Genomic DNA, 16,077 nt, shown 5'->3' with positions numbered 1-16,077 from the left:
GCATGGATCTTTGGTGCACATGAAATGACCATGTATTTAGAACCATTGGATCAGCATAAAATTCACGTAGCAGCTTCTGACTTGAGCGCAGCAGACGATGGCCTCTCAACCCAAGAATTCGTGACAAACAAAACCTTAATTTCAAAAAGTCCACTATATGATTCCAGACGCTTTTAAAATAGTTACTCTTCAACCTCCTCACGCCTGTCAACTCTCCGCTCTCCACATGCACCAAGCCACCACCACCTCGAACAGTCATGAGTATCACTAACAACCATGACTTTCCTGAACCCCAACACCTTCGCCTCTCTGGTCGAATCGGCGGTATCAACTCAGTCCTCTCTCGTCGGCCGAGCTGCCCATGCACAGATCATCAAGTTCCTCAGCAACCCTCTTCCTACATTCCTCTACAACCACCTTGTCAACATGTACTCCAAATTCGACCTCTTCAACTCAGCCCAACTCGTCCTCTCACTCAACCCGGAACGTTCCGTAGTCACTTGGACTTCTCTCATCTCCGGCTCTGTACAGAACGGTCATTTCGTTTCTGCTCTCCACCACTTCTCTAACATGCGCCGTGAGTCAATCCAACCAAACGACTTCACCTTCCCCTGTGCATTCAAGGCCTCTGGTTCTCTTCACTCTCCCCGTACAGGTAAACAACTCCATGCACTCGCTGTCAAGGTAGGTGAGATCTCCGATGTCTTCGTCGGCTGTAGCGCCTTCGATATGTATTCTAAAACTGGCCTCAGAGACGATGCGCGGAAAATGTTTGATGAAATGCCTGAAAGGAATGCTGCAACGTGGAACGCGTACATTTCGAATTCAGTTCTTGATGGTCGGCCCTATGATGCGGTTGGTGCTTATATCAGGTTTCGACGTGTGGGTGGCGAGCCTAATTCAATCACATTCTGTGCTTTCCTCAATGCTTGTTCTGATGCATCATATCTCCTGCTCGGACGTCAGTTACATGGGTTCCTGATTCGTATTGGTTTTGATGGAGATGTATCAGTTTCTAATGGACTAATTGACTTTTATGGGAAATGCCGACAGTTTGAATCTGCGGAGGTTGTTTTTAATGGAATCCTCCGACCCAATGATGTCTCATGGAGCTCAATGGTTGCTGCCTATGTACAGAATGATGAAGAAGAAAAGGCTTCTGTGATCTTTTCGCGAGCCCGGAAAGAAGGTTTTGAGCCTACAGATTTCATGGTTTCAAGTGTTCTTAGCGCTTGTGCTGGGATGGCTGGACTTGAATTGGGGAGGTCTGTGCATGCACTTGCTGTGAAGGCCTGCGTTGAAGGAAATGTGTATGTTGGGAGTGCACTGGTGGACATGTATGGTAAATGTGGAAGTATAGAGGATTCAGAGCGAACCTTTGATGAGATGCCTGAGAGTAATATAATTACATGGAATGCAATGATTGGTGGGTATACACATCAAGGATGTGCAGAAATGGCTCTAGCACTGTTCGAGGAGATTACACAAGGTGGCCATGAGATGCGGCCTAACTATGTGACACTGGTTTGTGTACTATCGGCATGTAGTCGGGCTGGTTGGGTGGAGCAGGGGATGGAGATTTTTGAGTCAATGAGAGGGAGGTATGGAATAGAGCCAGGAGCTGAGCATTATGCTTGTGTTGTCGACTTGCTAGCACGAGCAGGTTTGGTGGAGCATGCTTATGAGTTTATAAAGAAAATGCCAATCCGTCCAACAATCTCGATCTGGGGTGCTCTGTTGGGAGGTTGTAGAGTGTATGGAAAGCCAGAATTGGGGAAGATCGCGGCTGATAACTTATTCGAACTTGATCCACTAGACTCTGGCAACCATGTCATACTTTCAAACATGTTTGCAGCCGCTGGCAGGTGATTTTACAACTTTAAAGTCAACTTTTTATTTTCTGTTTCTCCCTTTCATTTTTATCACTAGCTCTACATGCTGTGGGGCTGGACACTATTTTGTAGGTTTAGATCTTGTACCTAAATCTAAACATGCAGCTGACAATACTTTCCAATTGTTTGCATTATTCTGAATGCATAAAGAGTGTTACTGAACCATAGAAGCTTTCACTGAAGGATTTTGTCTCCTGATTTCTTTGGTTTCTGGCATGATAGATATCCTTTGTGGGTCTTATTGAATGATGCAACCCTGTGCATGCTGCAGACTGATATTCTGGAATGTAACCCTATCTGAGCTTTGAAATGAGAAATCCTAAAGTCAAGTATGCCAAGGACCTCCCCAAGATTGTACAAATGATTTAGATAGACAAGGCATTAAAAGATTTCTCTACCTTCTCTTTCTTTTCTTCTACAAGAAAATGCAACAGAAAGTATGAATTTCTTTATTGTGGTTCTACAAGAAAATTTGTTCATAGTTCCCTAGGATGCTCTCAATTTGTCAAGCATATTGCTCTAGCCTCGAGGGATCTTATTGGCAAGATTATAATTTTTTTCACATTTCAGAAGATCAGATTCATAATGATTTTCTTGAGATAAATTTTTTATGATTTGCACTCTTCTTTGGTTGCCTAGTAGTAATCAATGCAATACTTTTGGTGCATTTGCATGGTACAAGGACCCACTGTTTTGATGGTTTTTCTGCCAAGGAGATGTCCAGGCCTGAAGTTCACCTGATTGAACCCTATGCATCTGATCTATTGGCTTTGTTTTGCTTATAGCTTGTGTTGTTGCAACCAATCAGTTGAGTCAATTTTAGGCCTTTGTACTCTCTGATAGGATACCTATCTTTCGAGAATCCCCAAGTCCATGCATGCACTACTACTCAGCTGTAGGAATGATGGCTATTACCATCCCTATGTTCTGACCTTATTTTTCGTTGTTTAATTTTAAGTTAATTTAAGTTAAGTAAATCTCTCATAAGATTCTACTTCTGTAATTAAGTATTTTCTGAAATTTTGATGTAGGTGGGAAGAAGCCACAACAGTGAGGAAGGAGATGAAGGATGTGGGGATCAAGAAAGACCCAGGATGCAGTTGGCTCACCATGAAGAATGCAGTCCATGTCTTCCAAGCAAAGGATTCCTCTCATGAGAGAAACAATGAAATTCAGGCGATGTTGGCAAGGCTAAGGAAAGAGATGAAGGCAGCCGGTTACATTCCTGACACCAACTTTGCTTTGTATGATTTGGAGGAGGAAGAGAAAGAGTCAGAAGTATGGTACCACAGTGAAAAGCTTGCACTAGCCTTTGGACTCATTTGCATCCCTCCTGGAGTACCAATAAGAATCACCAAGAATCTCAGGGTCTGTGGAGATTGTCACAGTGCTATTAAATTCATCTCAGGTATTGTTGGGAGAGAGATTATTGTGAGGGACAATAACCGATTTCATCGTTTCAGGGACAATCAATGTTCTTGCAGAGATTATTGGTAGTAATAACAAAATTTGCTTCACTTCAAATTTTTTGTCGAATACAAATTTATACACTATCATAGTGGACAATGAAAGAACAGTACCATAATTAGAGGAGCAGTGATACTTAAGCCACTGTGAATGAGGAATTCCTTCACTGATGGCCATCATTGCGCTAGGTGGGTGCTAGGGAACAATGAAGGTTATTTCGAACATCCAACAAAAAGGGAAGGGAGAGTAATAACGACTCTAGATTTATGAGTTTTTCCTTCAGGTGAATGAAAACTTTTGCTTATGGTTAATTGCCAATTCTTTTATTTTCTCCGGGGAGTAAGCCTTGTAATTTTGATTTGCAAGTTTTACTGGGTTGTTGTTGTAAATTCTCATTCAAAATCAGTGGAGTAATATCATCTCTTCTTTCTCTCCCCAACTGAATGCAATACGATTATGCAATGACCTTAGCGTTTTCCAGATTGTTTAGTATGCTTCAAGCAATACCTTCTTCTGTGATTTCCTTTGGGAGAAGGTTTTTTGGGCTTAGTAGTCCTCATTACCAAGCCATGATTGGCTATCTAATCTTATTTAGTGTTAGATCGAATTAGGTTTGAAATTTTTAGCGTAGTAGACCCTAAGGCCCCTTGTCGAGACCGAGACTGACATCGATTACTAAAACCCTGGTGCGGAAGCCAATGAGAGCACATGCAGGAGTACCAACATAGATGTGATTTTTTATTTCATGGGGGAGGGTTTAAGGAGGTACTTTTTTCATGCACTCTCTAGGTGCAGGAGTCACTCGACTGGGTAGCGTTCTTTTTCCCTTTTATTTAAATATTCTTATTAATTCATGGGATTTCACCCGACAACATCTCCTAAAGGCAACAGGAGCTTGGATCACCTACTCATACGTGTGTGCTCCATGTATAATTAGGTGATGGATGACATGTATCCCACCAACTGTTGTTAAGAGGGCATGGAAGCAAATCATTTATGAAAAGAAAAAGGACACATGTCATCACCTAACTATATGTGTAAGGTACACATACGTGCAAGGCTAACTCATAATCATTTTTCAATGCACAAATACATGGCGGATGTATGGATTGCAATGGAACATCAAATTTATGATGTGGTCTATCCAACCGTGAGAATGACCAATTGCTCCATTGTGACCAAGTGGTCACAGGTTCGAGTCTCTGGAAACAACTTCTCTGCGAAGTGGGTTAAAGTTGTGTACATTATGACCCTCCCCACTCCCCAGACCTGCAGTGGGGGAGCCTCGGGTACGCCCTTGTGTTTTTTTATGTCAAATTTCATTTCAACAAACTCTACTAAGAAAATGAGTTCAAGCAGAGCCGGAATCTACACCAATCCAGATCTCGACTCACAAGTTGTGAGGGTTTCTAGGTAGGGATGTAAATGGCTCGGATTCGGCTCGGATAGTGCTATATCCGCATCAGCATCCGCATCCGATTAGCTTTTGGACGGATTTAGATAGTGTTAAATGGATACGGGCACAGAGATACAAATTGGATATTTTATCCGTTTACATGTAAATATAGCTTTTCGGATAACTATAGCCTATTCGCATGTGCATCCGTTTAGTTTTCGGACGGATTTAGATAGTAATATACGGATTTGGACACAAATACGGAAACGGATTTCGCTATTCATTTACATCCCTAATTCTAGGTTGTAACGGTTCACATCTAATAATAGCGGTACGAACTGCTCTGGTTCCGAGTCTGTCTACGAGCCCTTCGTTTAGCTCAAAGCCATATTTATACCCTAAATCAAATAGTATTTTGTTCTCTCTGCTGAGCTGATCCCTCTGTGGTTCGCTGACGGCGAGGCCTTGCGAAGAGAGAAGTTCAGAAGCCAGGGAGAGTTAGGGTTTGCACTGTAAGTTGTTAGTGATGATATCTGCTAAGGGAGGCCCAGTGCCTACTCAGCTCACGCCTGAGGCGCTCTCTGTCTTCTCTGAAGGGATCTCTTTGCTTCTCTCTCGATGGACTTCACTTCAGATGGCTGTTCAGAACGAATGGGGCGGCAGAAATTCTCATCAGAAGTCTGAACAACTCGCCGTTGATCTCTTCTCATGGTTCTCCCAATCTAAAGGTATTGTTTAGGCTAACGACTGTAACGTTTTTTTGGTTGCTGCAAATTGAGATTTTAAATGGGCTCCGTGCGGTTTTAAGACTCTGATGATTGTTAATTGGGAAGTCATTTTCTTACTTGTAGGCCATGCATTTCATTCTGAAGTGGCTTTAATTAGTCTCATTTTATTCTTATCCAGAGCCGCTTTATATTGATGATCTAGAGAATATGCTCGATGAAACAATGATGCTTTCTTTCAATGCGGAGATTGAGGACGGCAGCATTGAGGAGGTATGTCTATTTTTCAATCACATCAATTTGAAACTCAGATTTGGGATGGCTTTTGTTACATTGCATAATGTTTGCCTTATATGCTCCCTTCCTGTTGGCACATTATGAGGATTGATTTCATCCTCCCGTAAACAAAAGTGCTGAGCCCTCGCGTTCAGGAACCTGAATGTAGCATAGGCGTAGCTTCTTTTTATTATGCTGGTTTATGGTTTTGGTAGGCTACATTAGGTTCTTTGTCAAGCATGCTGAAGTATCTGACTTTTGGGTTTTAGTTTTTCACTTTCTGAAATGTCTATTGAATGGGAAATAGTTATGTTATAAATGGTTTGAACGTTCGGTCCAAACCTTTCAAAAAAGGTCAAAACAAAACGCAGGTCTACTTACTAGGTATGCAGAATTTTAACCAAAATGACCACCGAAATGGCCAACCAAAACATGCAGAGCTTCGGTTGAAACCCAAAATATTTTGTTCCAACCGTGGTCACATCCGAAAGACTGTAACCTTAACCTGTCCAACTCAATTTTAATTTTACCCTTTATTCTTTATGATCCTTTGCATTGCTAGCTGATTTACCAATGAGTTGGTGGCTAAGTTGGCATCTCATGATATGAGATCTTGGATAAGGCTCCAATTGTTGGCCAATTTCTGAGGGTTGTATTCTCTTCCCCCTTCCCCCCCCCCCCCCCCCACAAGAGGGAGGGAGGGAGAACAGCATCATTTCTATCCTGTCCTGCTGCCCATGATTGAAACCAAATGTAATGAAGAGAAATAGGAGACTTTGCAAGTGGGTAGCTGGTTCTACTGCCTAAAAAGTCATCAAGGGGCTCCTTGCATCAAAGTTTCTATGGTCATCGCCATTGTAGAATGAAGAAACAGAAAATATTTCTCTTTGCTGTACAGGGTAATTATGGGTATTTGGTTGGATGTTTGTCATCAGTGATATGTATTTTAGCTCTGTTACTGTAAAACTTTCTCAAAATTTAGTTTAATTGACAACCAAAAAAAGTTTAACTGTGACCCTTAGGCATGTTTGGTTCCTTTAGGGGTTGCTTGTGTCTTAGTGTGTGTTGCGTCAAGAAATCGCTGGGTGGTCCTTCGGGTGCCGCAACCTGCAAAAGGACGTCAGGGACAAGGGAGAACCGGTGTGGTTCTGGCCTAGGACTCTCTGATGCCTAAGTTAGATCTCTCTCAACAACAGATGAATTGTTGGAATTCAAGATGGGTTAATGGGGGGAGAATACCTGAGTATTTATAGCGAAGTATAGCGGTGTGGAGAGTCCAAGTAGTTAGTGATAGGCCTCCTTAGTAGTAGAGTCCTTCACGTAGTAGATCACCTCCTCTTGGGAGGTAGAGTCCAGATAGGGAAGGCGTTCCCTAGCAGACGGACATGTGCTTCCCTCGCATATTGGATAAGATCCTTGAGGGTCGTGCGTAGATAAGGTTCATCTCCTTTGGGATAGATCCCTTTACTGGTAGGATGACGTTGATCTGGGTGGTGATGCCCTTGCCGATTTGTGTAGTGTCCTTGGTCCTTGAGTGACCTATTGGGTCTCTTCTTCTTGAGTCTAGCGGATGAGTCTTGAGGTAACCGAGTCTGGGTTGTCCTCTCTTCATGCCATGCCATGCCATGCAGCGGATCGGGGTTGGCCCCGAGTATTTATGGTTTATCAGTGTGCTTTAGTTAATGAGTCATTTTTGTCTTATAAAAATCAAAATGTCAAGCACTATGTCATTCAGCATTTTGTTCCCTTTATTATCTTGAAAGTCTAAGAATCCTGATTAATTAACGGTTTATGTTCCCTAGGTTTAAGTTCCTCCGCCAGTGTTTGCTGCCGGTCCGAAGCCCGGATAAAGGAGGGTTGGTGTGTCAGGTCGGCAGCCGGCACTGAAAAAAAACCCAGCCAAACCCTTTTACAGGGATTCTACAACCTTTTGGAGGGCAAGGAATAAGGATCCATGTACCTGAACCCATTTAGTTGGGATAAGGCTGAGTTATTGTATTCTATGTTGTGACTCTTTTCGCATTCGTAGATGGTCAAAGAATTTCAAACCTTCATATAATGCTTTCTTGTTAACATTTTTTAAGCGTTCATGGATGAAAAACTTAAATTTGGTTTCTGGTTTTGAAGAACCTTTAGAATCTTGCACAAATGACATATGGAGCTTACTTATTCTTTTACTTATCCAAGTAGGTAGCAGAACAGTTGATGATTATGCATGAGGACTGTCTGCAAGGCAATTATGAGTCAGTTGAGAAGTTGAGCAAGTCCAGCTCAGAGGCAGAAGCTGTTTCTCAAAGCAGACGGGTAAGTTATTAGTCCTTGGATGGTTTATGCCAAAATTATTTTTCTAGACCTGTTTACAGCAAACCTATGTTCTGGATGAATGAAATGTCTCTGCCGTTTCATTCATGAGGCTGAAAATTAATCTCCAAACTTTGAGGAAGGGGGAAGTAATTTAATTGTAAAGCGTGCTTTAGTTTTCTTGGTCCACCTTTGATAGGTTGTGTATCATATCAGTAATTTTTTGTTTATTTGATAATCATTTTTATCGTTTGTCTATCTTATTCCTCACATTAACTATTCTGAGTTCTATGAATGTTTGCTGAAGTTTATTATCACAATTTTCAGATAGATTTTCAGTTGTTTGAGATAGACCAGTTTCATGTTTCTTATGGTGCTAACTTTTCTAAGCTGTGAAACTTGATTTGTGGACATAATTGGAGTTTCCTCTTATTTTTTTTATGAGAATCTATGATATGGGTCAGTAACAATATCAGAATAAGAGCTGATAACCTATTGGCAAAAGTAAGAATTGAACTTGCAACTAGTACTTCTTCTTTGCCAGGAGATGTGAATAAGAGATGTTCCTGCAGCCTTTGTACCCTTACTTGCAATTGATGTTTGCCCTTTGTGCAATTGCTCATTGAGATATGTCTAGCTACGCTTCATGTCCCTGACTGAATGCAATGTAGCATCTTAAGAGCATTTTTATCATCAACTACATGTATGAGAAATTTGGAACTTATAGATTACCCCAGTTGGAATGTCTACAGATTCTAGTTGTCCCATCCGAAGCAAGATGGCAAGAGAACAGGGAGGGTTTTGGGGTAGAACTCTGTGCTTGCTCCAGAGAGAGAGAGGTTTCTGAGGTGGATGCTATGTTTCTGCATTGAGTCACTTGCCTGTATGATGTTTTTGGGCACTAACATCACCTTCTGTGTGTCTGTATGCCTATCTTGGTGGTCTTATTACATCTCCTCCATGAAAGAGTAGTAGTACACATCGATCTTAGTTCTCATTTGGGAGGGGCTATGGTTATTATGACCAAATTTGTTAATGGATATGAAATGTGGGAATTACAAGGATGGCAATTGATTTGTGGTTTTTCTTTTGACTTGAATCTTTGTGACAGATGGTCAATGATGATGAAGATGAAGATGAGAGCTCAGATGACGAGTCATCAGACATGGTAATGGATGAGCCAAAGGCAAGGTTAAATCCGAAGCCAGAACCCATGTTAGAAGATGTACAGAGGCCGAGAGAAACAGTAGAAGCTGAAGATGGTTGGACGGTAGTTGGTCCAAGGCAAAACAAGGGTAAGAGATTAGAAGGAAGAGCTTGAGTATGCTCCTGCTTCCTTTCCTATTATAGGGGTCACCTTTTGCTCTGTGTTAAATATTCTGTATGCCAAGTTTTGATAATACGTACTAATCAATAAAGGAAAGGGTAGTGAAATTTTTAATCTTTAAAAAAAAGTTCTTGTAATCAAACATGATTGTATAAATTAATTAAAATTCCTTTTATATTTAGTAAGGGTTAGAGAATGCTGTGTGGGCCTCTAGAGCCTACATGTACATGGTGACCAATTGGAGTGCACGTGCAAGCATCGATTGGGGCAGGATGGTACTTTCCAAGGGGGGCAAGGCAAAACTGTGTCTAGGTGCAGAAATCAAATAGCTAGGTAGCGTTCTTTTTACCATTTAGTAATCATACTTTTTAGATATGATTTTTATTTTTATTTTTAAATTTAAGGGATTTAGATGCAAAGTATAGTAAAATTTAATTAAAACATAAGAAATGATTTGGAGTTAATGACATAAATATGGGTAATAATTATAAAAGTTTTTTTTTTAGGCTTGAAAATTCACTTCCTTCCCTTTAATTATTACCCCTTGCTTAGTTTTTCAACATGAAATAGTTTAGTTTGAAGGGATCAAAATTAAATATGCCACGTTTAGGATTTCTAGCTTGATATATAGCCAATCCAAAGTTGTACTACCCATCCAATGGTAAATTTGGGTAAATCAGCTGTCCACATGGCTGAAAATCATGGACAATGAAGGAGTCCGTTCCTTCATGGTGCATTTTAAGTAAACAGTCTTTGCAAGTATAAAATTCTCAATATGATAATGGATCAAACTTCTTTATCAAAGAAAAAAAAAAGAAAGTGGATAAAACCTCACTTTTCATTATAATTTGAGATACCGCCAAAAGCCCCATTAGGTACATAATAGATCATCATGCTTCCACAACCGTCGTCCTCAGCGGCTCTTATTTTTGACAGCTGTCACTCTGGCAGTAAGTAGTTCTTTCCAAGCGGTTTCATTATACTCTAGGGTTTTTGCCTGGCAGCAGATAGTTTTTTCTTAACGGCTTTCACTCTACTCCAGGTAGTCCTTTCTGTGATTTAAACTCGTGACGTGGTGCCCAGTTTTGATACCAAATGTTTGGTATTTGATCGATACGCCAAAAGCTTCGAAACTGATGGAAAATCAAACCCTTTAACATATCACATGTTAGATTGGTCCAATTTAGTGTCCATACACTAGAGTGGGCCGCATTAGACACATAACAACTAAAAACTTTTCTAGTCTAGCAGATGGTGTGTTTAGCCGTAGAAATATCTGCCACGTAGTTGATTGGATAGAAATTAAATTTTGTAAATAGGTAGACTTCAAGTTCAAGGTTGTGTAGTTGCATGTCAAATTTCAATTAGTGGGATTTGGCAAAATATACCTTTGAAAATCCAACAAAGAAATAAAAATTTTCTAAGAAGAAACGGACAACTGAAAACATGAGAAAATATGCATATACATAGGAGGACATGATTTGTTTTTTTGTGGAGGACAAAACTTTATTCATAATCAATGTGAAGAGCACATGGCAGGGTTTTAGTTTTCCAGCAACAACAGGTCACCACGTCGCTACGTCAAGTCATCCTTTGAGTTGAGGTTTGATAATAGACTTTCCGCGGAAACGCCTAGGGTTGTCAACCGGTCGGGCTCGATCGGTCTCGATCGGGCCTCACTAATTTTATAGGTTGCACCGTGTTCGATTGTTTAGGCATTCGGGCTTGCATTGGACGGGCATGGTATGGTTTCATTTCGATCGATCGGTTTTCGGTTTTTAATCGGTGCAACCTTATTTGGACTAAACGGGCTGAAATGGGCCTCGGTCGGGTTAATGACCTATTTAACTCTAAACGGTCGGGCTAATTGATGTTTCAGACCAAATGTCATGTAATGGATTCAATCTTTTTAAATTGACACTTCTCAGCACTGATGTTGATACAACATTATACCCTTCACTGGGTTCCATCTCATCAACAATGAACGATTTGAGTGAAATAATAGTAGAGGTGGGTTCAGGAAAGGAGGAGTCAATTTGGCTATTTCTTCTTCTTCTTCTTCTTCTTCTCCATTTGCTAAGTTGTCTATTTTTTTTTTTTTTGGTAATTTGCTAAGTTGTCTATTAGCTTCATCAAAGGTGGGTTCAGGCCAAAACTCACCCAAATATAGCTGCCATGACTTCCCCTCCGACTTCGTCTTTGGTTCATGAACTTCGGCTTATTAGGTATAGTATCATCAAGAACCTTATATTAGATCTCCTGTCATCAAATTGAAACTGAATTGTTTCTTTATGGAAGATTAGATTAGGAGGAGTTAATCAAATCATAGATAAGAAAATACTGAGTATATATGTGGTGGTGGTTCTGTGTTTAAGGTGAAAGGAGCAGTAGGAGAGGATGGAAGATCACCCAGTTTTTGGGATATCTTTACACATCAAGGTCGGGCTAGGTCGGGCTAGGCTCGGTCGGGTGAGGTTGGGCTAGCATTCGATCGGTCCGGTCGGGCGCCCGACGGGCTAAGACTCCACACCGAGACCGCCCGGTTACTAAACATGCCGGGCTTAAGCCCGACACGTTTAGTAAATGGGCCGGGCCAGGCCGGGCTTTAGTCGAGCGGGCTCGGTCGGTTCTGCCGGGCCGGGCCTTGAATTGACACCCCTAGAAACGCCCATCCTTGCTTGAAGAAATATCGCAGAAGACATGTTCCAGAGAGTGCTTTGAAGACGAAGTCTGTAAGAGAAAGGCCGAAGCTCCTATCGAGACAAAATAAAGATTGTTGAAGTTCGGGAGATCGAAAAGGGATTTGAAGGCCAAAGTCGATGAAGACTTGTGGAAGACGTTTCAGGGTCTCAGGCATTCAAGTTTTAGTTTTCTTCGGTAATTAAGGGGTTGGAAGCTCAAGCGCTATATGTTGAAGTTTCCTGCGACTTTTGCACATAAGGTGTTCGATACTTTGTCTAGCTGAGCATATACGCTCCTGACCTCGTGCTGCTGTTTTGCTTGTTTCTATTCAACCTAGAAATAAAGTTTGCTTGACAGAAACCCTTCTCCGCCATTTGTGCGTGTTTTTTTTATCCGTCGTTTGGGTGTGTCTCTCCTCCGCCGTTTGTACGTGTACTACTTCTCTTCTCCTTTTTTGCTCCGTTCACCATGATCCTTGGACTCGTCGGTGACAATACCGACGATGCCGACGACGATGACGATGAACCCACCCCTTTTTTCAAGGTTCATTACTGCCCCGTCTTTTTCGTTTTCTTTGTTTGTCTGTTTGCTGGTGTTGCTGACCCAGGTGCTGGTGGCACTGAGTTTATCGTCAACTCAGAAACTCCAACTGCTGTTCTACCTTCACCATATCTGTCCTGTCGCCGAACGAATCTCCACTCGCCGATCCAGCAGATCCTTGAAGATCTGTTCGAAAGTAGGCTGTGGCAACATTCCAGATGGTTTTTTAACTGTCTATCGAAGCTCCACTCGTCGATCCAGCAAAACTTTGTCTTTCTAGCAGGTCTGTTTGAAAGTAGACTATGGCAGCGTAGCGGCACGCATGGGAGATCTGGTGTTTTTGGTCTGTTCGGCGTGTATGGGCCCCCCTCTATTGGCACGTATGTGCATGCGCTTATCTTTGGCTGTGTCTACAGCTTTTTCTCTAGGGCTATGGTTATAATCCATCCCCTACTCTGGATGATCCAATCAATGGCATGTGAGACCGGATCAATTTCCACTCCTTAATTTTGGATACCGTATATCCATACCTTGTGTTTATCATGCTCTCTATCTATCTTATGTATTTTGTTTTCCTTTGTTTGGCGTTGGACGCGCATGAATGAATAGCCCTCTTTTCTACAAAAAAAAACGAAGAGCACATGATAGGAATTGAACACATCTCCTAAAGCCATGGATCAAAATTGAATCAAACTGTTGTACACGTTACCAACAGTGCCTTTCTAGTTAGGAAGTCAATAATGTTGTTATTCTTCCTTGGAATAAACTGGAAAATACAAGAACAAAGAAGACAAAGTGCAGAATATCTTGGATCGTATCTCCAATGGTGAATTTATCAGATTCAACAATCACATGTTCTCTTACCCAAAAAAAAAAACAATCACATGTTCTACATATCACCCCCATGTCATCTAGACTAGTTGATCTTGAAAATATTGGCCGGTAAACCTTTTTAATATTATGGCAAACACATTGTAGCATTGATGTATTGCTAAACGTGACAAGATGCCCCTATTGATTTTGGCCCACTGGCTGATGATAGCTTGGCAATAATCTAGGTGCTACCACCGACCTTATTAATTATTTGAGCTAGAAGATACAGAACTTGTGTGAATAAGTTAAAGAAAATCTTTGATTGATACAACAAAATTTCAATAGAATGCTCAGAATTTCAAAACACAGAATTGGGAATCGAATCAGTTCCATCTTGGATGGGAATTGGTAGAAATCATTCCCAAGAATCCTAGAATTGGCTCTTAGATCTGAAAACTCATAGCCATGTCAAATCAATTGGAATCTATCATGATAAATTTATCCAATTCACCATCATACCTTATTGTCAAGCTTCCACCTGTACCCTTTTCCTCCATCCTCCCCCCCCCCCCCCTCTCAGCTTTTCTTCTATAGATTCCCTTCCCTCTTCAAAAATTGAAACTAATCTCGTTAACCTTTTGGGCAGTTCAGAAGTCGAGACAGATACAATTACTTCTGGAGTTCAAACAGTAGTGGAGGATTGGAACTAAAGCAGATTGAATCTGGATAATGAGTGGGCTACCTCCTTTTGTAGCAATGTTCCACCAAGGGACCATTTACATACAACTACAAGTGGTCTCAGCTTAGCCAAATCGATTATGGACTATAAAGTGTAAAGGTGGAGCTAAAACATGACAGGTCTCATTGAACACTCAAGCCGACCATCAAAGCCACATTAATCCCCTCTCAAGTAGAACTATCAATGAATTGATGGACATTTATCCTGAAAGGAAATAATTCTCTCCTTCCAAAGATAAGAAAAGGGTGCTCCCCCATCACTGTTCTTTTTTCTTTTTTATCTTTTTAAATTCTAATGGTCCCTTCAGATCTGCTTTGAAGGTGATATAGCAGAATACCGAATCAATACCCTTACTTTTATGGATGGACTCTCCCCCTCAAGATGATACAAAAGAGCATAAGTACCTGCAGGGCTAAATGGAGCAACAAAAATTTTCCAGCATATATGAATTGCGAATAAATTATAAATTGTTGATCGTTCCCTTCTTCAATTAATCCAATAATCAAGGCATCTTATGAGTTATTGACAGAAGAATAACACTTTAAAGATATGCCATTATAACTTTTGATATAACATGAATTGTCTGCCTACCAACCAATTAATCCTACTTTAATTATTCCAATAGTCAAGGTATCATATGAGTTATTTACAGCATCAAACATGTGGGACTTTCTCATCCAAAAGAAGAAAAAAGAAGTGAGATTTGAAGCACCTTCACTGGTCAGAATAGACCAAGTTCTGGACAACAAACCAACACCACAAGGCTACCAAGATTCTCCTTCATGGAACTTCAGTATGCAACAAAAAGCGGTCACATTTATAGAACCTTCGTAGGTACCAAAGGGCAGGAACAACCCAAGAGAGAGAGAGAGAGGTTTTAAGCTCCTTCACTGAATTGACTATACCGAGTTATGGTCAACATACCAAAACCACAAGATTACCAAGATTTGCCTTCATCATATTCGTTTGATCTTGGGAAACCCCAGGGTTTTGGACAACGAAACACCCACCACAAGATGACCAACAATATCATTTGTAAAACCTGGTTAAGCAACAAACAGCACCAAAATTCAATCATTTAAGAAAGAGAACAGTCAAAATGGGTTCTCCCCATCAAATCATAAAATTACAAGTGTTATTCATTGTGCTCTCGAGATTGTATTCCCTGGAATGCATCTTAAGGATGGTTTTTCAACATTCCTTTTAATATGGATATGACAGTGTCATGATAAGAAACAGAGAATAGGTTTAACAGAAGCAACAGAAAGCAAGTCAACAGAAATCATGAACCTCTGATGCAGGAACTATAAAACATAGATGATGGAAGGCTAACTCACAGGTGCAATTTGATCACAGATTAAGCTGATAGGAAGGGGTCACCTACTTACCTTAAGTTTAAAAGGGTAAAAAAAAAGGAGTAAACCCATGTTCCATTTGGTTCAGAGAAGACTACAGCCAAAAATAGATTCCAGCAGAACAACACCCCCCACCCCCAACCCCAGTTTGTGGCAAAAAAAATTTGTTGTGAAGAGATATTTATCAAATTTGAACAAAGAAGTAACAGCAGCTTCTGTGAACTATTTTCCAACCTCCAGAGATAGATGTCTTCTAGAATTTTTTTTTAAGAATTACATAATGGCAAATGGGGCCATAAACAAATCTTATCTGTGAAAAAGATAACTGTTCTCTTTAAATTCTCTTGAATATGCATACTTTAGTGATCAAGTGAACTCTTATAAGGAAATGAAGCTTTTGATTGATAATAAGAGGAAAAACTCACTAGAAAGGTAAAAGAAACCAGAATACCACAAATGATGTTGAGACATCAGATTGATATTTTTAAATGGACTAATTGACACCAATAAAAGAACATCATCCAACACCCATCAAAGAAAACTTATTTTACTTTCTTTTTTCCC

General features: G+C 40.6%; 1 protein-coding gene across 2 annotated transcripts; it reads left to right on the top strand.

The window, feature by feature from the left end:
• Positions 1 to 220: 220 nt before the first annotated feature.
• On the top strand, positions 221 to 9,458 carry LOC122642103 (pentatricopeptide repeat-containing protein At4g14850-like). 2 transcript variants are annotated; one of them, XM_043835516.1, is made up of 5 exons: positions 221 to 1,865; positions 2,924 to 3,403; positions 3,452 to 3,454; positions 5,659 to 5,753; positions 7,947 to 7,971. In XM_043835516.1, the coding sequence occupies exons 1-2, from the start codon at positions 277 to 279 to the stop codon at positions 3,387 to 3,389; spliced, it is 2,055 nt and encodes a 684-aa protein (XP_043691451.1). In that variant the 5' UTR covers positions 221 to 276; the 3' UTR covers positions 3,390 to 3,403; positions 3,452 to 3,454; positions 5,659 to 5,753; positions 7,947 to 7,971. The 2 variants fall into 2 exon arrangements, with proteins under 2 accessions (XP_043691451.1, XP_043691452.1); XM_043835517.1 differs by lacking the exons at positions 221 to 1,865; positions 2,924 to 3,403; positions 3,452 to 3,454 and adding exons at positions 5,181 to 5,483; positions 9,169 to 9,458 and having other exon boundaries at positions 5,662 to 5,753; positions 7,947 to 8,060.
• Positions 9,459 to 16,077: the final 6,619 nt, after the last annotated feature.

The sequence above is a fragment of the Telopea speciosissima genome, chromosome 10, assembly GCF_018873765.1.
Source record: "Telopea speciosissima isolate NSW1024214 ecotype Mountain lineage chromosome 10, Tspe_v1, whole genome shotgun sequence".
Taxonomy (NCBI): Eukaryota; Viridiplantae; Streptophyta; class Magnoliopsida; order Proteales; family Proteaceae; genus Telopea; species Telopea speciosissima.
Note: the sequence above shows the minus strand (reverse complement) of the source record. Positions and strands in the feature narration are given on the sequence as shown.